At 41.5% G+C, this 24,335-nt stretch overlaps 1 protein-coding gene and 1 long non-coding RNA gene across 3 annotated transcripts; one reads left to right on the top strand and one right to left on the bottom strand.

Annotated features, from left to right (window-relative positions):
• Positions 1 to 256: 256 nt before the first annotated feature.
• On the bottom strand, positions 257 to 2,876 carry LOC147450826 (uncharacterized). Its single transcript, XR_015189307.1, has 3 exons — positions 2,224 to 2,876; positions 1,017 to 2,142; positions 257 to 930 (listed from the first exon to the last, which is right to left on the bottom strand). It is a non-coding gene; the product is annotated as an uncharacterized LOC147450826 (long non-coding RNA).
• Positions 2,877 to 5,209: 2,333 nt separating this feature from the next.
• Positions 5,210 to 22,174, top strand: LOC147450825 (uncharacterized). 2 transcript variants are annotated; one of them, XM_086519846.1, is made up of 7 exons: positions 5,210 to 5,839; positions 7,711 to 7,811; positions 7,885 to 8,433; positions 8,528 to 8,638; positions 9,269 to 9,457; positions 21,259 to 21,369; positions 21,466 to 22,174. In XM_086519846.1, the coding sequence occupies exons 1-7, from the start codon at positions 5,704 to 5,706 to the stop codon at positions 21,610 to 21,612; spliced, it is 1,344 nt and encodes a 447-aa protein (XP_086375972.1). In that variant the 5' UTR covers positions 5,210 to 5,703; the 3' UTR covers positions 21,613 to 22,174. The 2 variants fall into 2 exon arrangements, with proteins under 2 accessions (XP_086375972.1, XP_086375973.1); XM_086519847.1 differs by having other exon boundaries at positions 5,211 to 5,839; positions 21,440 to 22,174.
• Positions 22,175 to 24,335: the final 2,161 nt, after the last annotated feature.

Here is a 24,335-nt window from a genome sequence, read left to right as displayed (position 1 = left end):
GGAGGTAGATACAAAAAAATTGCTTAGCAAGGGCTTTCGACACAGGGGAGAGAGAGAGAGAGAGAGAGAGAGAGAGAGAGGAAGAGAGAGAAAAAGGGAGAGAGGAATTTTCGGGGGGTGGGGAGGGGGTGGGGGTGGGGGGGGGTTTGGGGGGGTGGTTAATTTTTTCAGGCTTTCTATTTTAAATAGAAAGTTCTTTTCTCTTTCAATTTCGCAAATTGGAACAAAGTTCTTAGCTATGCATTGCTTTAAGGACATCTAAGGTAGTTTGCACAAATAACAAAACGTCCATTGATCAATCGAGGAATGGCTTAAGCCAAACCCTATTTTGAGGATTCTACGCCTTTGCAAGGCTTGCTCTATTTCTTGCGATCTTTGCGGGGCACGTTGGGGAGGTCGAAGGCAGGGGCTGTGTGGCAGGGAGCAAGCTTGTGCGGGTCATGGTGCCTTGGGTAGACATGCAGAGTGTTTGATTGGGTCTTGGTTACGTAGGTGTGTCCTGTGAGGGGTCCCTGGCGTTGTTCGAGAAAAATCCTTTTTTCAAACGTATAAAATTCCCTTTCTTGAATTTGGCAGGAGGAAATTTTAGAAAATTAGATTTATTTTTTAGGTTTTTACACTATTTTTCTCTATTTTGAGACGAGATTTCTTCTTTTCCCCTTGCTCTCAACTGGCATTTTTAAAATTGAAACGGTACAATATTAAGTTGAGACACTTTTTTCCCGAACATTGGTCCTTGGCTACGGCCCCCTCTGCTTTGCCTTACCCTCTCTGCCTCCCCCCCATTTTTGTGCCAAGGGAGTGGTCTTCCTCCCACGTAGATTGTGGTGGCAGTGCTCTCCGACATGCGGTCGAGATGTGGCATATTTCATTCGGCATGGTGGCTCCATGGATCAATGCTTGGAAGGTTCTTGGCTCTTCTCTAAATGCCTGTGGATTCATATTATAAATTCAAATTAAAAAAACAATTTCACGTGGAAAAAATTGTGGGTTTGAGTTTGATGAATCTCTCTTACCTCAGCAACAAAGAAAGTGGTAATCAAAACAGTCGTAGCCACATGTTGCACTCATAAGCCCCCCACACCATCAATGTCTAATTTATGGCTTCTTCAGCCAAACCGACCCATCCATCTTGTATTTTTGAGGTTTCTCCTTAATGTTTTTGTCGATTCAATTCAGCTTTTTTTGGTGCTTTATCTCTGCCTGTTTCATTTTGCATTCTCATTTTCTCACTCAAAACAACCATAATCAAACATTTCAAATTTCAACACATATGTATGTAGTATCACATGCTCTAAACACTTTCTGCACATGAGCTCAAAGAGGTGTTCAATTTTCAATAGGGTAAAGGGGCCAGTTACGGGACATGCCCCTTTTCAAGGCCTGTCCTTACCCCAATAAAAAGGGTATTGTTGCCCCGGAAGACGTATGAGGTAGTGTGAGAAAGTGTTCAGCTCATTGGCTCACGGTGCGCTCACATTCGTTTAATCGCGAGATCAAGTCTGGGAGATTTACCCTAGACCAGGCACACAAGTTGTTACTATGTAGAAGCTACACCATGCTGGAGTCTCAAACATGCTACATGCTTTCTTGCAGGTACAACCACCCTTATTCAAAATGGAAAATATCCACCGACATTTAGAGTCATTTGTAATTATCAACTCATAAGACAAGATTAACAACTAAGTCAAAAGGCCAATTCTCTCTTTCAGTAAGAAAATGACAGAGACATGCTTACATTACCTTGACGATGTCAGTTTGCTTTGAAGTTGAAAGGATGATTTATTAAATCTTCAAAACTTGACATTGTTCACCTTCAAGTTATCTTGTAGGTCATCAAGCTTACTAACCTTCAAAACAGCTATCACGTCTCTACTACAGAAGCTTCTAATAGTACATACAATTTTGTTTGAGCTTCATCCCAAACTAATTAAGCTTGCTCAATGAAAGACGAAAGTTCAGATGATAATAGCAATAACTTTAAGGAGCAATGGTGTAATAACCAATAGCATCTTCTTCCTAAAAAAATTTGAATGGCTTGAGAGGATAGCAAGCACACCACATGACTTAGGTCCCTGGGAGTTGTTTTCGTAAACTCTGAACCATTTTGTCCCAAATCTTCTAGTTCATCCACAGATAAACCTGATTAAATCCAACATAGAAGAGGCTTTAACATGCATAGTATACTCAAATGATGGATTAACTTAGGGTACTAGCTTCTACCTATGCATGGAATCCCTTTAACAACCGCAATAGTTGCTGAAATAGCCCCATGTCTTACAATAATACCCTCTACTTCTTTTGCAGTCTTGACATTTTGATGATATGGCATCCCTAAAAGCCCAACAAATATGATCCTTCACAAAGAAAGGAAAACATATAGAATATGAATAAGGATCTTTTCAAAAATAGAGAAAATTTAGATAAAGATAAAAGATTACTCTACGTCCACTTATTTTTATACCCCATTACACACCTAGGAGCCTAGGCTCTAGGAACATTGAAATAGGAATACAGATTAACTTGAAAATTAGAGAAAGTGATTCTTGGTGTAAATTGCAGGTGAATGTATAACTGGTTTAATAGAGGTTTGACTGAGAGAGAGAGAGAGAGAGAAAGAGGCAATCTTAACTAACTACTCTAATTGCTAGGAGTGTGTGTGGACAATTGGCAAGGGGGGCACTTTCGTGTATGCAGGCAAAGGCAGAGGGGGAGAGAGAGAGAGAGAGACAGAGAGAGAGAGAGAGCGCCTTGAGGGTCTCTAATGATTTGTGTGGCGCATGGCACATGGCACATATCTCTCTCTCTCTCTCTCTCTCTCTCTCTCTCTCTCGTGTGGACAGGTGCATGAGGGGTCTGTACCGGTGCACTACACTATGGATTGCAGAGGTGACGCGTGGCATGCAGGGGGTACACACGTCCTATGTCAGGCTGAGGAAGAAAACGGAGAAAAGATAAGCGCGGTCTTCGTTGCTGAGAAGCTAAGCGTAGGACCATCTGTTGCTGCTGCATCACGCACGCGAGGTCCGGACGACAGTGGGAAGCGAGCTTTCTTGATTACAGGAAACTCCTTGATGGCGAGAAACAAAAGAAAAATAAATTATTCCCCAAACCATATACGTGTTGCAACCTTAGAATTGGACGACCTTCGCCCATAGTGCACTAAGGCGAGGCCAAAAAAGAGATGGAGGACTTTTGAAACATAAGATCGATTGGTTAACTCCACAGGGGAGTTATGATTAATTTAAAGGTAGGAGCCTCTCACATCAAGAAATTATAACCCTCAAAAGAAATAGACAATCAAAAAAATTCCTTCCTACATATTTTTTTAGAATGCTGAAGGAAGCCCTTAGAAGTCAGATGTTCAGTATAGATAATCTTAGAATGAACAAGTTTGGGAGAGGGACAATGTTCGGGAAAAATCATTTTCCTAAACATACAAAATGCCTTTCCTTGAATTTGCCAAGAGGAAAATTTAGAAAATTTTTAGGTTTTTACACTATTTTTCTCTATTTTGGGGTGGAATTTCTCCTTTCCCCCTTGCGCTCAACCGGCATTTTGGAAATTGAAAACGACAGGATATTAAGCTGAGACGCGTTTTTCCTGAACATTGGAGAGAGAGAGAGAGAGAGAGAGAGAGAGAGAGAGAGAGAGAGAGAGAAGAACAACAACAAGAAGAAGAATATAAAAAAGAAGAAGAAGAAGCATCATCATAGAACACAAAGATCTAGTCAAAAAGTCATGAAATGGAAAGACATCCTTAGATTCAGAGCCACATTATTCAAACAAGTGATAAGATCATGAGACCTGCCTAGAGTATGAAGTTAAAGTATATATAATAAGCATCTTAAACTGTAAAAAAAACTTTTATATTCAATCCCAGTCTTTGTTGAAGCGATAAATCATAAGAAGCGTCCAGACCAAAGAACATTAACAATAATTTTGAATAGCAGCCGTCTCTCCCAATAGTAAACTTTTGTGGGATAGCATTGAAATTTGAGAGTTTTAGTCAAGCCAAAAAGATTGAGCAGGGGTATGGCCTTGCCCAAAAAAATTCAAGAGGATTCATTAGCAATGTTGTAGTACCTAACATATGTTATAGACAAGGATGCTTTTATCAATGACTGTTTTTCTTGCTTTACCAATAGTAAGATCTCTTGGAATAACAAAGCAACACTATGGCCTTGCCATTTAGGTAGGCCAAAAAACGAATCAAAATGGTGCATTGGTAATGCTTGAAGGGCATGCCACAAAAAGATGCAAAAAGAGTCTATAATCCATTGGCTTTGTGGAGAGAGAGAGAGAGAGAGAGAGGAGAAGAAGAATATTTTTTTCCTGTACTCACAATTGCGAGTGGTAGTGTTGTATTAACTCAAAAAACAATGTACATTAAGCCTCAAGCATAATTAGTGCCTTGAGGACCCCAAAGTTACAAAAGGGTGCATCGAGGGGCTAAGACAAGCTGGCAGCTATAAACTCATATTGAGCACTTTATGAGCAACTAACATCGAGAAGGGCTTGCTTTCACTCTTCAGAGACCCCAAAGTTACAAAAAGGTGCATAGAGGGGTCTAAGACAAACTGGCAGCTATAAACTCATATTGAGCACTTTATGAGCAACTAACATCGAGAAGGGCTTGCTTCCACTCTTCAGGGACCCCAAAGTTACAAAAGGGGCTAAGACAAGCTGGCAGCTATATACTCATATTGAGCACTTTATGAGCAACTAACATAGAGAAGGGCTTGCTTCCACTCATTGCTTTCCCGAATGATTTCTTCAAATTTGGCCATTGTGGGTTTTCTTTCAAAGAATCGAAGAATCCTTGCTTTCCAAGTTTGTTTGAAGTACCAAAGGCGAATAATCTGTGTGCAAACGGAGCACCTTTCATCCTAGAATCAGATTATTCTTGAAGAAGTGGATTTTCCAAGTCTTTTGCATCCTATAGACACGTGTCAGACAAACCACCTGACCATAGCCACCATCTGACCCCCGTGCTGAGAGTGGCGAGGATCAATCTGCTTTATAGCACAATTTGATGTAAGTCCCTTTGTTTTCGGTAGAGAAAAATTGATGTCCGTGGGCCACTGCCAGGCTTTCCAATCAAATTCACGGAATTTTAACTAGGTAGTTAGGAAACAATCCCAAGAGACCTTCAAGATTCCCACTTACGAGTTCTGAACTCAAGACCTGTTGCCTATTCAAGAGGGGGGAGAGGAGCAGTAGACTCTCGAATGTAGAAGGGGGGAGAGGAGCAGTAGACTAGAGGAGCAGTAGAGGCTGGAATGTAGAAGGGAGATAAGACACTTTGTGACATTATTGGGCAAATAATTGACTTGCTTGTACAGCTTCCAAAAGCTTTCCCATTTTGATTCTTCCCTCTTCGTCACGACACCTGTCTGCACGCTCCGGTTGTTTAGTTCATGAGCCTGCGTCTGCATTTCCGGCAACAAGCAAACATTTGACGAAGCCCCTTTTGTGTACTTGATCAAGCCGTGTACTTTCTGCATTTCTGCACGTTGAGAGAGAGAGAGAGAGAGAGAGAGAGAGAGAGAGAGAGAGATTAATTAACAAGCCTTCCAAGTTAGAGATAGATCAACAGATATGGAACTTACAACTAATATGTTCATGTTAAAAGCTAATTGTTAGCTTGAATTTGAGTCTCCCATTAGTGGCAGCGATTTGCTTACTTGCTTCCAAGTTTTAATGGAGAAGCTTGATGCATCTTGCTCGGACGCTTATGTCGGTAGCCTTATCAGCCTTACTTCAAAGAGCGAGATTCGATATGAGGGATTCCTTTTCACTCTGGACACCGAAAAGTCCACAATTGTGCTCAAAGATGGTAAGTAGTCAAGCCCCTCCTTTGTTGAAGCTTTTGTTGCTCAAAGATAGTTCTACTTAGTGGGTGCCTCACCACTTGAAGACCATGTGTTTGCACGTTTTGGGCAAGTTTCTCTTGAAAATGTGTTTTGATTATATATAAGGAGGAGATAATTGAAGCAAGTGGAAGGAAAAAAATATTAATTTTCATGTTTCTTTTGGATTTTGCTAGTTTATTAACATCAAATTCATGTCTTTTTTGCCTTGATTGCCACCTTAGCTCACACACAAGGTTACATTTGAGAACATACAATGCTTTGTTGGTGGCAAGAGTTATCAAAATTGGGCATAAAGGGCCCCTATGAAAATCTTTGAATATCAACGCTTGTAATGCTTTCATTGGATGAGGTATGCATTTTTCTAGGGGTTACAATGTACAACTATGCAATGATTTATGATGTTCCAAAGTGAAGTTAGCCATCACTCTGTACTGTTGTTGTGTGGGCGCACCACAACTACAACCTTCCATCAATAGTGTTTACATTTTCCTACGCTCAAGGCACATGGCCCCACTACAATGGTGGACTGGTGGCTCCTTGAATTGAGAGGAGTCCCTTTGGAGAAGGATAAGCTCAAGGGCACACAACACAGGAAGTAGTATTACTATTGTGCTAATACAAAGATAAGGCTTTCCCTAGAATGATGGGTGTGTATACAAGCTTGGGGAGAAAAAACCTCTTAGAGAGGAAAACAGTACCCGGGAAGTCGTAAGTGTGTTCACACACATCACTACCAGAGACAGAGAACTAGTAATGACAGAGTAGACAGTTGGATGGGTGTATTGAAGGTGTAGGTACAGCTACCTTTCAGCTTTTATTGCCCACATATTATGACCTTGCTGAACATGATTGCAGGTGCCATAATCTTGTTCCAACTAAGGATATTACTGAATCTTCCAAGTAGGGCCGAGATGGATCATGGGTCATGGGATTCTCGTAGGTTTTTGCATTCTTAGAATCGGTTACCTATGTTTCCCCACCTTTTCCTCATAGCTGGTCCTTACAACCCTACGTAAGGATGATGTTTTCCTGGTGAGCTGTTGAGTAAGAACTTTTGTGTCTGCCTCTCTATGTATCCTTGGCGTTCTCTCCTTTGAACTCTCTATATCAATTTGTCCTGTTTGCTTCTCTGTTGTTAAAAGGTTCTGTGTTCGAGGAACTGACCAGTATTGGGCAAGAAAAAAACTTGTGAAGAATCAGTTTCGAATAAAAAATGAGGTGATCTAAAATGCTGGCTCCCATAAAGAACATTCAAAACAAAGAGCACTGAAGCGTCAAGAAAATCATCAAAGTAATTAAAGGAACATGGAAAAAAATGCCCTCCCAAAAGTGGCCAATACTCAAGTTTCTATGGAAAACAGTTCTTATCTTCTAGAAAAGAACTTCATTTAAACACTTTGAAGCGCAACCTTGGGTCATGACACCATCTTACATTGTGGAGACATGGAGCTTCTAATTTGAGTTACATGTGTGAGTCCTATATGTGGCTCGTTTGCTTGTTAATCAATCATAATTTGGGACTTTTGAGAACCAATTGACTGTTTGTCTCTGCATTTATATTTTGCTACCAATATGCTTATTGGTAAGCTCATCTTACAGGGTTTATGCACTTTGTGTGAGTAAGCTTTTGTTGGTGCATTGTGTGGTTTGATAAGATTTACCTGTGTGTGAGTATTTTCTTATCAATATGGTTATTGGCAAGCTTATCTTAGAGGGTTTATGCACTTTATGAAAAAAAACTGGTCGGTGCATGGTGGCTTGATAATATTTACCTCTGTTACAAACCTAGGTGAGGTAATCCAGAGAAGTTTTGGTTTCCTGTTTTGCCTTTCAGTGCGCTCCTTTGGAACGGAAGGGCGAGGAACGAACATTTTGCACATCCCTCCTAGTAGTAAAGTTTATGACTACATCATTTTCCGGAATACGGATATCAAGGTAAGGATGTTTTGGGAGCAATCACTTTGGAAGTCCTCAAATCTGTACTAACTAGCAATGCTGATCTTGCCAGGATTTGAGTGTGGTAGCCTTTTCACATAACTCAGAAAAACCTACGGATGATAGGCTAGAAGAGACAACTCCTGAGGACTTGGTTCAAAACGATTTGAGTGGTCATTGCATGGACATATGCTTGGGATGGCCAGTTTCCCCTCAACCATCACAAATGCAAGAGGGTGCAAATTGGTGGCAATGGCTCTTCTCCTCGGCTGCTTCAGGCAGCTATGGCATGTCTCCAAATGCTGTTGTGGCTACTTTTTCAAACAGTCAAAAGAAAACAGCACCCACGTCTTCTTGGAACTCATTTATGCAAGAAAACTATGATGCTTCTGTCAAGAGCTCTCATGCAAAGCTCTCAATTTTTGAGCAAGTCCCAATGTTTACTCCAAGGACCCAAAGTTTAGAGGTGTGGCAGCATCCTGCTGCTTATGGGACAGGGCTTATGACAGGTCATGAGCAGCCAAAAAGTTCTCCTCACAGCCCTTTGCAGGTGCGGCCTTTGTGGCAGCAACCTCTACTTCCATTGCCAGTGTCTGAAATTGAACATAGGAGGCTCATGAGGGTGAGCACAAACATTTATTGCTCAATTGGCACTTTCTTTGAATTTTTCAGACATTTGCTCTAGTTAGTATGCTCTCCCTCATTTATTTTTCCAGGAAAAAGGCTTAGCCAATCTTCAGCATGCAAAGAGGCCAAGGGTTAGTTCAAGAAGAAGGTCAAAGAGAGCTTTTTCTGAAGAGGATTCATCTTCTAGTCCCTCCATTGAGGTATTTCTTATTTTGACACTTCTTCCTAGTTTAGATGCATGCCATAGGTTTACGATCTGATTGGACATTGAACATGATGTCCTAGAATCAGCCAATGAAAGAATGTGTGCTATCTATTTTGGCTTGGTTGAAACTCCATACAACCAAGACTATCATGTTGTAGGTTCTATTTGGCAAACCATTCATAGCTCCCCCCCCCCCCCCCCCCCCCCCCAAACCCCCACCTCCATCACACACGCACACACACACACCCACCCACGCACCCAAAAAAAAAAAAAAACTCTCCTCCAAATTAACTCTACACTTCACAACTCAGCTGTGTAACTTTACCTCCCTCCATTGTATGATGTAGTTTGTTTGAGCTTGTTCTTTGGCTCCTCATTATCTCTCTCCTTGGGCGGGCTTTCAATTAGTAGAAGGATTATCTTGTCACAAAAAAAAAAGAAAATCATGGAGGGGATTATTTTGATGTATGTCAGGAATGCGATGACAAGAATTAGGTGCTAGATGCGGTGTTGCAGGAAGGAGTATTAGTGACATTGTCCTTGCTTGAGTGACAGATGAAATTGTTTATTTCTCTGCAACTATTAGCTAGGCACTAACAATTGAGCTCATGTGGGTGCTATGCAGGCCAGTTGCTCACTTTTTGATCTCTCCAAAGATTTTGATTTTGAAGCTATGAATGAGCACTTTAACAAGAAGGACCTATGGAATCATATAGAGCTTGATGAACAGCAAGGAATGCATACCAATGGAAAGCAACACGATCCGCCACAAACAAACTCGGATAGTACAACTTCATGTAGCCTTTCAAGAAAGGTTAGAACTCCCCTTTTAGTGAGGAATATTACCTAACCATTTAAAGTTCCATTTTCAAGCGAAAAATTGCACCCGTGGGTCAGTAATATGGCGAGTTTTAATAGGTGTGAATTGTGCACATATTCTACTTTGTTTTTGTTCTCAAGAATATGTCCATACTGCCTGTAGAATCTTAAGAAATTTGTTTTTCTTGAATTTGTGAATCATAGCTAGAATGGAATTGGAAATGGATGGTAATATGCCAAACCATATTTATATGTGATCAAATATCCAAATCCTTTTTATTTGCTGCTTTTACTTTGGGACACATTTGATTTCAATTTTGTGATTCTTCTTGGCATGCCTATTTGGCCACCATCTTGTAAGTTGTGGCTTAAGGGCGTTGTGAACCTATCATTGTGAACACGAATGCAGGTGGATCTTGTAATGTAGCTGACAAAGGTTCTCTTATATATTTTGGGATTGTGCTTCTTTGACAAAGGCTTGAAGGCAGAGCATCCAAATATTGGGAAATGTGATGCTAGTAAGCTTCATAAGATATCTCCGAGGGAACTTATGCAACAGGAGAAGCAAAACTGAAGAAACGTAACAAGGGAATTGACTTCCCTGGTTACTTGGGCCGAAAATCCTCTTTTGAGAAAGCAAGAAAACAGAAGAAGCATGTACGCTTCGAAGCATTGTCCAATTCGTCCTCATCTTCTTCTGACAGCTCGGACAACTCATCCTTTTTTGACTGGAGTGATGAGGACAGAAAGAGCAAGAACGACGAGCGGACTATATGTTTGATTAAAAAAGGAAGAACTTTTACAGAGCTAATCAGTATGATTTTCTCGACGACAAGGGCAAGAAGGCCAAGGAATTCAAAGAGGGTGGACAAGCAGTAAAGTTTGAAACCTTTTCAAGGTTTTGAGATGCTCCTAAGGCTTTAGCTTTTATTCAACAATTTGATATAGCATTTTTTGGATGCCGCTATACAGAGCACTCAAAAGATTAGATAGGCCACATCCTTTCTAAAAGGCAATGCACGGACATGGTGGTCCACTCTTTTGTTAAGAAAAGAAGAACCGACAAAGTGGTTGAAATTCAAGAAACTCTTTCTTCCTTCATGGCTCACTCAAGAGTACGAACGAGATGTGAGAACCGATTGGAACCACCTTCGGATGATCAGGGGTGACGCTTTGGATGATTATTGTAAAAGTTTTTGGGATACTTTCCTTCCGATCTCTTCTTTCAAGAAGATCAGTTTGAAGGAGTAGATAGAGAGGTTTTGTTGTGGCCTTTCCAAAGAAATTCGAGACTACTGCCTTGGAGCAGAAGTCAGAGTCCATTCAACAATTGATGGACATGCTAAGCGGGGATTTTCTATGCATTCAGTTAACTTGACTTACCCACCAAATGAATCTTCGACAAGTCAGAACAGAAATAGACGACAAATTGATACACAAACTCAGCTGACAGAAGAACAGAAAGATACATGATCTCGACTGACAGAAGACAAAAAAGATGAATATTTCTAAGCAGTAAAATGTTTTGAATGTGGAGGACACGGACATATCGCTGCACGGTGCCCCAACAAGGCACAAGAATAAGGATGGCTGACAGAATGGAAATATAGCAAGACGAGGAGATACTCGTACGAGGACAGATTTTAGGTAGAGCATTATGGATGAATTAGCATTATTTTGCTGTATAAATTTATGAAATATGACTTTTTGGAAGAAGATTTTGAAATTTTGGATGAAACCAATGTTGTATGGAAGAATCTGTTATTTGTGAGCATATAACACGGTCATGAATGAGATGATGATGATGGCTTTGGAGCAATGATAGCTCCCGAATGAACTTGAATTGAAAAAGAGCGAGAAGATACTCGTTTAGGAACAGATACTGGCTTTTTAACACATGAAAGAGAAAGGTAAAGTGAACGGATGCTTCTTAGTTAAGAACCATCCGGCATTGAATGCGAAATGGATGGAGGAGGACCTAGCAGATACTCCTCAGTTTTGGAACTTTACCTCGACGCTTTTGGTTTAGTTTTGCCTATTCAAAGAGTTCCCACTGATCAACGGGTTGAATCTGGTGCAGGCGGGACTACACAAGAGGGGACTTGCTTCGCTCCTTTGTCACAGTTTACCTGGATGGAATAAAGTCACTTATTTCCCTTTGGGTTTCAAGAATATTTATGTGTTGACAGTATTCTGCTGAATGACTTTATGAGAGAAGTACTTTGACACATGGGATTCGCACACGAGAGTGCTTGAGCGGAATGATTGACCAAATGACTGCAGCATTTCGGTCTCACAATCCATGGACATGATTGCGATATGGGATTAGTTAAATTGACGTGAGTGAGGTCAGTGCGGATCTAGATGTGATTGCTAAATACGTCGCCAGGGATCACGGTCCTAGATTCTATGTGATGTGAATGTGAATGTGATCTGATCTGATGTGATTGTCGGCTTTGTACAAGTACTGGATGTGTGTCGTCTAGTGTGTCGATACTTAGAGTCAGTGTCTACTGAATTGGTTTATGTCCTCTTGTTTGTTTTGCAGGCGTAATCGAGGGCGATTACAATCTTTCACAAGAGGGGTATGTCACAAAATGATGACGTGGCAATATTGCCCAGCCAGATAGTGTGGACAGCAGTACAGACAGATGACGTGGTAGGTTGTATGGCGTGCTGACGTGAAAGCTGTACGCCAAGCGCGCTTGTTTACGCTCGCGATCCAAGGATACCTGTCTTTCTCCGTGTTCGCGATCCAAGGAGGCCTTTCTTTCTTCGTGCTCGCGCTCCAAGGCAGCGCGTTGCGCTTCTTGTTGTAACATTATGTCCATCATTGTCTTGACCAAAGCCCTTATAGGATTTGGTGCAATCCTTGGCGTAGATGGGGAGGGGGTAGGGTCGGAAAAACCTCCTGGTGGGGAAAATTCTTCTTCGCCACTTCCATGCTCATCATCTCCATGCGAAGTATCCATTTCTCTTCGGGTGATGACCATACACTGAAGTCTTGGGTTCTTACGTTCACGAGGAACTTGGATTCTTGTGGTTCTTAGGTTCTTGAGGTTCTTTCTTTAGATTGCAATCTGTGTTAGAGAAGGATCTTCTCTTACCCGAGCTCTTCTCTTTCTTGCGGGCGCACCCCTTGGCGGCCTTGCGCTCACACCAAGGTTGCTTTTTCCCACCTCACGTCAATAGGCCGATTGCCAAGTGCACGGTCCACTCTCAATGAGTGAAAAGAGAAACAAGCGGAGGTTGGACAAGCCCTTCTTTCTTGGGTTTCCTGTCACTCTTCAAAAACACGATTAGGAATCGACACGCCCAAGTGGACTTGGATTACGTGCGACCGTAACAAGCAAAAAAAAATTATTGTGGTTCTTTTCTTGAGTGATACAGAACACTGCCAAAGCTCTGATAGCAATGTAAGGTGCAGCGAAGGTGAATGTTGAACTTTGCTCAAGATGAGTGCTCCGAATCGTGCTCAAGGGTCCTTTTAATTACGGAAGGGAGAGCCTTCCGTTCCTTTAGTGAAAGAGTGTAAATAATCACAAACGCGCTGAAAATGCAGATGCTGAAATCTGCGAATAGCGGGCTGAATCTGCAAACTCTGGCTGATCTGACCGTGCGGCGAGGATCTGCTGCAGGAAGGTGAGATCTGCGAGGTTTGGGGACTACGGTACGGAGTCTAATCACTGAAAATGCAAAACGTTGATGCTGTGGATGTTCTGTCGCCAAGGAACTGTAAAACGCTAGGCTGATTGCTGTATCAAAAACGCTAGGGCTGATGTTGAAAAACGCTAGAGAATCTGCTGTCGCCAGGCTGATCTGCAACTTGCAAAACGCTGGGGCTGGTCTGCAAAATGCTGAAAACGCTAAATTGTTTCGCTGGGGGTCTTGCTGAGAAGGTGCATTGCCAGACAACTGGATCTCTGCTGCCTCTTCTGCCAGATACCGCTAGCTCTAGCTTTTCTTATATACTTACTTAGCCAAATTGCCCTTCCCAGTTTCCCAACAAATTCACTTATTAATAATAAGTGAAAAATGGCTAAAATAGGGAAAATAGGTTCTGTGCATAGTAAAATGCTCCTGATGGAATCTGATGGTAATGCTGATGATCATGCTGTGTGCAACCAGAGGATATGCATCTACTCTAAGTGCCTGGACATGCACGGTCTGCGAACAGACTCACAAAGGTGCCAGAACACTTCCTAAGCTAATTGAACCCTTGTCATGAAGTAGCTTGTCCACATGCACATAGGGTTAGTTATGCACGTGACAGCCATAGTATCTCATACTTAGCTTTGGAAAAAGCCGCTCCTTATGCTTCCGTTTTCGTAGGTGTGCCTTCTCAAATGGTAAAAGCACCCAATCATCCTCCTTCAGCTACAAGTCACGTTGATGCTTGTTTGTTGCCTCCTTATGCAATGCTTGATACTTCTCCAGAGCCTCCTGTACCTTGGCAAAAGGAATGTTGAAATCTTGGGTGTACTGATTTGCCTCAAAAATCTTATCTTTGGTGCTCAGAATAGGTGGAACCTTCTTGACACACTCGATAATCTCAAATGGTGCCCTCCTCGTAGACGTATGAACCATGTTGTCGTAGGCAAACTCCACCAAGGGCAAATACTTCTCCCATTGAGTCTTTTTATCAGAGAATTGTAGCCGTGTGCCAATATTCTCCCAGATTGCCCTCCAAAACAAACTCGTAAAATGGAAATCCCTATCTGAAACTATAGACTCAGACATACCATGTCAAAAAATCTGCGAGACAAACAACTTAACCAAATGGTCGGCTTTAAGTGTCTTCTTTACCGGAATGAAGTGAGTGTGCTTACTGAATCGGTCGATGACTATCCAAATACCATCATACCCACTCTGAGTCTTGGGAAGATGAAAAATGAAGTCCATTGCTATACTTTCTGACGGCCGGCTAGGAACAGGTAGAGGTTGTAGAAGGCTTGGTGCCTTATGCTTGCCAAATTTGACCTTTTGGCCAGCCTAACTGCGAAACGCATTTCAACAGGCTTGAAACGTGAAACGGCCGAAAAGTTTCACCTGCAGGGTGAAACGCCTCAAGTGAAAAAAAATAAAAATAAAAAAATTTCCTTTAGAGAATTTGGCCATTAAAAAGTTACATGCTATTTCAAGGTTAACATAGCATATATCTCTACTCACTGCATTGTGAATACCTATACATAACTCTATATATACACAAAATTGGTGTTTCGGTCAGACGTTTCAGTGAGGCCTTAGCCTAGGGTGAAACGTTCGGGGTGAAACGTTTTGGGTCTAAAACGTTACGCGGTTACGCTGCTTTTCTCATACTAAACAACTGCGAACAAACTCGTCCACCTCCTTTTTGAGCCTCGGCCGGTAGTACTTCTCAACACCTTCCAAGGTGGTGTCTATGCCGCGATGGCCCGGAAAAGGTGGACAGTGGCACTCTGTCAAAACCTTGTCCCTTAATGTGTGAGTAACACACAACATAGTTTTTCCCATAAAATAGTCTTCCTTTAGAGAATAGCCTGCAACTGTTCCCCCACTATGTAACCGGTCAGAGATGTCTGCAAAATTTGGATATGGGGCGTATTGATCTACCATGTCCTCGAAGTTTTGATGGTGAATCCCGAAGAAATCTGTGGCTTCTGAGACAGTGTATTTGTCGCGAAATTCCTTTGTCCCTTCACATGAACGATCTGAAAGTGAAATTACGACTAAATATTTGCCCATCTCATTTGTTTGTCCGATAGCTGTTTCTAGGACAATAAGTATTGCAAACTCTGGTGGTTGGTGAACACTGTAAAATTGGCTTCGAGTAAAAAAATGACGCCACTGAGTGAGAGCATGAATAATTGCCAATAGCTCTTTTCTCATAAATCTGTGCAACTTGCTCTCGTCGTGAAGATATTGTGCTCTCATAAGTGACAACATGGCCCTCCTGCATTAAGACCGCTCCCAGACTACGACCACAGGCATCATAGTAAACCTCAAATGGCTTTTGCAAATCTGGTAGGACCTACACTAGACCCGTTGTCAACTTGTAAGGTGCAGCGGAAGTGAATGTTGAACTTTGCTCAAGATGAGTGCTCCGAACTGTGCTCAAGGTTTCCTTTTACTTACGGAAGGGAGAGCCTTCTGTTCCTTTAGTGAGAGAGTGCAATGATCACAAACAAAGTGAATGACACTGTGAATGAAGGTACTGAGACTAAGAGATAGAGGGAGAAGAATACGACACCAGAATGTTGTCATACCCTCCTCTGAAGGCCCCACTCTCTATGGCGAGAGCGGTCTACTATTGATTGCACAAATCTCTACAATGCTTTGGACTTGCCGACGATGTCGACGATGACGAGACGGGCTGAAATCTGAAAACGCTAATGGCTGAAATGTGCAAATCTTTATCTGCTGAATTTTGACTCTATGTCGGTGACGACGACGATGACGACGATGCAACGACGACACGCTGAAAACGCAGATGCTGAAATGTGCGTTTTCCAGGCTGAATTTGCAAACTACGTTGGATTTGACCGTGCGGCGAGGATCTGCTGCGGGAAGGTGAGATCTACGAGGTTCAGGGCTTCTACTGCGGAGTCTTGACACTGAAAACTGAAAACGCTGATGCGTCTGATGGTCTTGTCGCGGAGAATCTGCAAAACGCTAGGGCACTGTGCTGATCCAAAAATGCTCGGGCTGATTTGGGGTACTGCTGCATAAATGCTAGTGATCTTGATCTGTTTGCTGTCGCCAGGCTGCCATAAATGCAAAACGCTAGGGCTGATCTGCAATGGAAGAAAACGCTGGCTGTTCTTGGCTAAAAACGCTGACTCTTCTTGCCGGGGGGGGGGTCTTGCTTGAGAAGGTGCACTGTAACTGTCAGGTCCTTGTTGCCTTTTCTGCCAGAAAGTAGGTTTCTTATGTACTTGCTGAATCAAATTGCCCTACCCAGTTTCCCAACAAAAGTCACTTAATAATAATAAGTGAAAATTGGCTAAAATAGGGAAAATAGGTCTATGCACTGTAAAAATGCTCTTGATGGGTTCTAACTGTAATTTGATGGTCATGCTGTGTGCAACCAGAGGATATGCATCTGTTCTAAGTGTCTGGACATGCACGGTCTATGAATAGACTCACCAAAAGTGCCAGAACACTTCCCAAGCTAATTGAACTAAACTGAACCGAACCTTTGTCATGAAGTAGCTTGTCCACGTACACATAGGGTTAGATGTGCACGTGACACAACTTCTCATTTAAAGTATTGAATGCTACATTCTCATATGGTCTGACAGAAAAAGGAATCCCTTTTTGTGTCAATGTGTGTAACGGAGAAGCAATTTTTGCTAACTTTCGAACGAACAGCCGGTAATACGAGCATAAATCCAAAAAACTTCGAACTTCATGTACATTCTTCAAATCTGGCCAATCTCGAATGGTTTCAACCTTGGCTGGGTCCATTTTTATACCCTCCGCAGAGACAATGTGTCCCAAACAGTGTATCTCTGGCAAGAAAAACTCGTTCTTTTTCCCATTAACCACTAGTCGATGTTGTGATGTTTGGAAAACCTGTTGCAGATGGTGCCTGTGCTCTATCTCACATAGGACGATGTCGTTGAAAAAGGTGTCCACAAATGACCTTTACTCTAAAAATCCTGTCGATGATCCTATTGAACGTCACAGGAGCATTCGTGAGACGGAAAGGCATCACCACATACTCGTATAATCCAAAGGATGTCTTGATAATCCAAAGGATGTCTTGAACGCGGTCTTGTATACATCTCAAGGAGCGATCCTGATCTGATGATAGCCACTTTTCAGGTCGATTCTGCTGAAACATGTAGAACCGTGTAGCGTGTCTAGTATATCATCAATCTTGGGTATTGGATACTTGTTCTTGATGGTGATTTTGTTGAGAGCTCTGTTGTCAATGCACATTTTGTCACAAAATGGGTACCAAGTGCCAATAGAAAAGAACAGACTGAACAGACTTTTAGCACTTCATTAACAATTGAACTGAGAGAGAGAGAGACGACACGCGACACGGAGTGGCGGAATTCCACCCTAGAGAGTATTGGCCCCAAACCTTGGCGCCCCTTTCGGTATTTCTTTATATTGCATGAACACAGTATAAGTCGGTACTCCAAACTCTGCACCTTCTCCAGGAAGCATGCCAGAGAATGAGCCCTAACCTCATATTTAAAGGCACTTGGCCTGAAAAGCAGTTACAGTGAAAAGCCTTCAAAACTCAAAAGCTTCTGGTCCAAAAAGCAATGCCAAAAGCTGCCAGCGTAATTTACGAAAATCCGTACAGCTTGCCATGTCATCAGCCAGTGCAAAACGCGAAAATCCGTACAACTTGCCACGTCATCATGTTAGCGCAATTTTCGGAAAACTGCCATGTCATCAGTTTGCGCAAGTGTGTGTGTGGGTCCTGCTTTATTTTACTTTCTTTATGTCACTTGGGGCCCCATCGAACGGGGTCCCCATAAGTTGGTAGGACTTCTTCTTTTGTTACTTGTTCTTCTTAGGGTTTAGGCCCCTCGGCCGACATCTGCAAGTTGGCTCCCTTCTTCAAGGCTTTGACACGTCAGCAGTTTGTTACATCTCCCCTTCTTGAAAGAGAGTAATCGCGAATTCGCGATTACAGCATATCTGCAAAACAACTAAAGTTAAGCTCAAAAATTTTCAAGGGTCATTCTGAGGGACAATCAGTTTGCTCTTTTTATTAAGGAGTTAGCTTCTCCTTTCTGCTCTTTTGATCAAGGAGTTAGCTTCTCCTTTCGGCTGTTTTGATCAAGGAGTTAGCTTCTCCTTTATGCTCCTTTGATCAAGTTGTTAGCTTCTCCTTTCGTCCAGATCGGAACTCTTGATATTCCGGTGTAGTAAAATTAGCCATCACACCCAGACCGTATTGATCTTCCACGGGTGTCTTGATGCACTAAAATTACATACCGAGGCAATCTTATCCAATTAGGAATATTCAGTAATTGGCACATCACAATGCAACACAAATGCTTACATATGCATGTCACAAGACATAGAAACATAAAGCCGCCGATGAACACACCTCCCGCATAACCTAACAAGGTCCGGGCCGGGAGATATTCAACGACTCCCTCATCACTCCTCCCGCATAACCTAAAAAGGTCCGGGCCGGGAGATATAGAGGCCTTTTACAACCAAACGCCCCCCAGATTGGAGCCTGCGTCGTTTGGAGGTGTTGAGAGTAACCATTGCTTAGACTTCTTAATACTCCTCCTGCATAACCATCCATGTCCGGGCCAGGAGTCACAACAATAATTATTTTACAAGCATGCAACCAAACGCTCCCCAGGCATCGGCCTACGTCGTCCCGAGGTTCAAACAATACCAAAACAGTATTTCTCACTTCTCCACCCAGGAGTAAAATCACCAATCATTGAAACCAGTATTTAAAACCAAAGTGAAACAATTCAAATCGGCACCAAGGCAGGTTCAAAACAGATACCATCCATTTCAAACAAATTCCAAACAAGATCACCAAACAAGTTCTCAAACAGATTTCAAGGTTCAAAACAGATACCATCCATTTCAAACAAATTCCAAACAAGATCACCAAACAAGTTCTCAAACAGATTTCAAGCATAAAAAGCAATCTCGACGTCAATCGAGCTCGAAAAGTCGACTGACTTTCCATCCTGAAACTTAGGGCTAGATTCATTCCATAAGGTCGTAGCCGAGCACAGCATGGTCCATCAGCTCTTGGACAAACAGTCTTTCTTTGGCGGCGATGGTAGTCCGAAGATAGCAATCGCATCGAACCACCAAGGTTATCAACTCGAGAAGAGACATCTACTGAGAGACGTCGAGAAATTTCAAGATATAATCTGCTAGGGTTTCCATGGCAAGCATTTCAGGATACCCCACTTTGCCAGAAGTTGCACTCCGAAGGAAGATGTCACAAACCATATAACTTCGGGCAAAATTTTTCTTGAAAGCTTGCCAAGTCCTTGGAAGTGTGCGGCTTGGTAGCTATAGACATCAACATCTGCATGGCACTGCCTCTGAGAAAAACAGCAGCTCGAAACAAACCTTGGATCCTTCTCTTGCAAGTGATCTCTTATGGCTTATGCCTCGTAAGACATGAGCGGTGAAGACAGGAGCGCGCCCGATGCGCGATGAAGTAAGGGTGGGAGTGGTTGATAAGTCCGGATTGGAGGGTGAAGATACGTCAAATAAAATTCCAATTGCTCTGTCTTCTCTTTTGTAAGACTGGTATGCTTTCAGAAAAGAACGCGCCTGATGCTTTGATACCACTGTCACAAGACGGGCACCACGTGCCAATAGAAAAGAACAGATTGAACAGACTTTTAGCACTTCATTAACAATTGAACTGAGAGAGAGAGAGACGACACGCGACACGGAGTGGCGAAATTCCACCCTAGAGAGTATTGGCCCCAAACCTTGGTGCCCCTATCGGTGTTTCTTTATATTGCATCAACACAGTACAAGTCGGTACTCCAGACTCTGCACCTTCAGGAAGCATGCCGGAGAATGAGCCCTAACCTCATATTTAAAGGCCCTTGGCGTGAAAAGCAGTTACAATGAAAAGCCTTCAAAACTCAAAAGCTTCTGGTTCAAAAAGCAATGCCAAAAGCTGTCAACGTAATTTACGAAAATCCGTACAGCCTGCCACGTCATCAGCCAATGCAAAACGCAGAAACCGTACAGCTTGCCACGTTATCATGTCAGCGCAATTTTCGGAAAACTGCCATGTCATCAGTTTGCACAAGTGTGTATGTGGGTCCTGCTTTATTTTACTTTCTTTATGTCACTTGGGGCCCCATCGAACGGGGTCCCCATAAGTTGGTAGGACTTCTTCTTTTGTTACTTGTTCTTCTTAGGGTTTAGGCCCCTCGGCCGACATCTGCAAGTTGGCTCCCTTCTTCAGGGCTTTGACACGTCAGCAGTTTGTTACACATTCTCCAATATCCATCTTTCTTCAATACCAACAACAATGGCAAACAGTAAGGCTACTGTATTAGACCCTTCTCTAGAAGCTCTTTCACTTGGTTCATAATTTCCTCGTTTTGGGCTGTGCTAGCTCGGTAAGGTGGCCCGTTCCGAGAATCAAATCAATGGTGTGATCTTCAAGATGTGGGGGAGGCATCTCTCTCGGTAAGCCTTTACAAAGAGAATCAACTTGAGCCTACAGAAAATCTAGTCGTTCCTTCTTAGGGTCGGACAAATTTGATGTTTTTTGTCGATCATAAAGCTGGAGTCAAGGAGTGTCAGTTTGAGCCCCCACAAATTTATAAAATGATGCTAATATGTCACTTATTAATAAGTTGATGAACTACTAAGAGGTGCTTCGTATGGTTACTGCCTAGGCTTGGTACTAATGCTTTTGTGCCCTATATATATATATATATATATATATATATATATATATATATATACAGAGTGTGTGTGTGTGTGTGTGTGTGAGAGAGAGAGAGAGAGAGAGAGAGAGAGAGAGAGAGAGGCAAAATAAATATTACAGGGTTTCAAGGCCCTTGTACATAACGTCAATCTTAGCTACCAATCTTTGTCATAATTCTTGGACCTTTAGGATTGGTGTCCATTCTCTTTGATAGGCACTTGGAAGGCTTTTAGGAAAGTAAGGATTTCTTAATAAGAGAAATAACACTCCATAGTTGCAAGCCAATTTATCCTTGTGTGTTGGGCAGCCCTCACTCTTTGATATATAGCTTCACAAAATGCATGTCATACCAAGATAAAGATGGTTGCTGCAAGTATGCTAATCAGATTTGCCCTTCACTTTGGCAGGCTCGCTTTGTCGACGATTTTTTTGATTTGAGTCTGTCAGATGATGGAAGCAGCACTCAGAATAAAACTAAGGGATCAGACATCGCAAAACAGCACCAAATTGACGCAGAGGTCAGTTTCAGATGTGTGTTTTAGATGAATATTACTGTGAAGGATGAACCTTTGGATTGTATGGTAACAGACTTTTGGTGTGTCTTCATTGCCAAGGAGAGACCGAAGACGCGGGCTTCACAGAGGAGCTTTGTGGGGTGGACAACATATCTCAATTCGTACAAAATAGTTGACACCAAGCTGTTACTCCAAATGGTGCACTGCCAAAGAGAAACAAGAAGGGAATTGATATATAACAACTAGCTCGGCATGACCACGTTGCACGACAACCACCAAGAAGAAGCAGAAATCTATTGAATGCTTTGGAGGGTTAACTGCTATTTTTGAATGCAGTTCCCTCCTTTCACTAATTGTATAGTTATGCTCTCCATTCTGCAGGTTTAGTGGATCTTCAGCTAGGAATGGCCGGACGGCGAATTTTTGAATGCGGATTCCAGCCACTCTTATGTTGCTGATTGTGATCTACCATCAAGTCAGGCAGTATATTATAGGTGGGCTCAAAACCATGAGCCTAGACTTATCAGCAGTCTATATCATAAGATGTCTATTATATAGCAAGGTGCCATGCCATCTATAATCCCACATTTAGAATAAAGGGGCTGATAGCAAGAGACCTTATCAATAAATGTAGGCTCTCCTTAAATCCATGAGCCTAGACTTATCAGTTGCATTTGATTTGTATGTGATAATGTTGACGACAGCAAGGTGTCATGCCATCTATAGCCCCACTTTATTTACAACAAAGGGGCTGATAGCAAGACCTTGTTAATAAATGCAAGGGGCTCTTACCGGGTCTATGCCATCATATGCAATAAGTGAACCCCTAGTAAGGTGGGCCGATCGCAAATTCTAATGTCCGATAATTAGTCAAATACAACTTAGATTATAAATGTTGCATACCATATCAAAGTTGTTCTGAAGCTTATATTTATACACAAGCATCCTGATTGCTCTCTCATGTGCAAAATGATATGCGTTGTGATTTCTCTGCTCATGCTAATTACGTAGAAGAGGTTTCTCTTGCTATTATTGTTGTTCATGCTACTCAAGGCGTGGACAACTATTAGACATATCCAATCCTATTGGGGCTTATTTAAAGTTGATTTGAAAACATCGACTTTTAAATACAATCGCGGGAAGGGTTTACGTCCTTGTCATCATTTCATTTTGCACATGGATCATAGTACATTTGAACTTTCTCGAGACAAGTAAGCACTATGCCACAAAATAAAAATGAAATGTTTATGCTCATTTTCTGCAAGTTAAAAAAAACCATAGAATGCTTAATTTGTAGCACATAGTCTGTTGCTGAGCGAATGAGTTGCATCCAATAGTAGATGCTAGAGCTAGATGGCTTAAATTTAACTAAACAAAAAAGCTCATACGAAGCAAGCTTGCCCAAATGCACGATGCAAGCACGGTCATAGAGAGAATAAAAGGCATCGGCCACTTCATCGTCTCTCGATTTTGAAAGAATTAAATTGACCATTTTTGGACTTATTAATGAGTCCCTAAAATAGCATGAAGGTTATTATTAATAAGGAGTGGGGAGCAATGCTGACAAAATATTGGTTTCCTATCCAATAAATATCTACTTCTCTCTAGATGATGCCCAAAGTTGGTCTTTTCAACCAATTTACAAAGAGAACAACTCAAATTTTGAAGTTTGCTTACTCAGAATGAAAGTGCTTTCTTTGGTTAGGAAGCCTCTTGGAATTTTATGTGAATTTGATTTTCTTAACGACTGCAATGTGGCCAACTCATAGTAGAGTCTTGTGAGTGTTTACATGGGTACATAAAGACCCAAATTAATTTCTCGAAGGCATAATTTGGCTTAAAAGAAAAGTGCTAAGTATGAGGCGATGACACATTAACATTAATCATATCTCTAAACAAGTTAATTAAAAATTAAAGTGGCTTGTCTTTTACATTAAAAAAGAAAACAAAATTAAACTATGAATTATGATAAGCTAAATGTTAAATCATCACCTTCTTCATTAATTAAAAAAGACCTCTATAAAAGTACATAGATAAATTTATTAATTTTATTCTCTCTCTCTCTCTCTCTCTCTCTCTCATTTCATAAAAACACACACACACACACACACACACACACACACACACAATGAGCCCAATGTCATGGGAAAGGAATTGACAAAGGAACCTAGGTAAGTAAGTATCTCAAAACAATTTCATTATGCTGGTACCAACTCAAAGTACCAATAATCTTAAGAGAAACCATCGCATCAAAACCTCACCATCACTTTTGCACAATTTACACCACCACATAATCCTTCCTTCGGCAGGGTGACAAGGTAGGTTCTCGTTGCCATCCTAAAACAAAAACAAGGTGAAAATTCACTATGGCCTACATAAGGCTATTGACAATAAATTCCTAATAAAAAGCTTCTTTGAAAAAAAAAGAAAGTGACACTATTATTTTTAAACATGTAGTGTCACAATACAATTTTTTTTGAAAAAATGTGTAATAATAAACTATTTACATTACAATATATTCCAAAGGCATATAAAAATGTGTAATAATAAACTATTAACATTACAATATATTCCAAAGGCATAAAAAATAACGTTTGACGCAACTCAATGCCCCTCTTTAAAGACAGGTACACAAATGTCAACACCCTCTCACAAGGTTTGACAAGCTTTTTCCAATGGTCCAGATTTGCACCCAAAAATCCACCCTTCAGTAAGGACTCCTTATGTAGTCCAAAAATCCTAAAGAAAAGAAAGTGACACGGAAGGGTTTCATTTACAAACCTTTAAAACTCAAGGTGAAAATTCAGTATGGCCTACATAAGGCTATTGAGAAGAATTTTATAATAAGCGATTTCTTTGTGAGAGAAAAAAATAAAGTGTGACATTAGTATTTGAAAACATGTGGTATCACAATAATATATTACGTTTTTCTGAAAAAAGTGCAACAATGAACTATTTACATTAATATA

This window comes from Adiantum capillus-veneris, chromosome 9 (genome assembly GCF_014529385.1).
Source record: "Adiantum capillus-veneris isolate H3 chromosome 9, ASM1452938v2, whole genome shotgun sequence".
NCBI classification, from domain to species: Eukaryota; Viridiplantae; Streptophyta; class Polypodiopsida; order Polypodiales; family Pteridaceae; genus Adiantum; species Adiantum capillus-veneris.
This window is presented reverse-complemented; position numbering and strand designations above follow the sequence as displayed.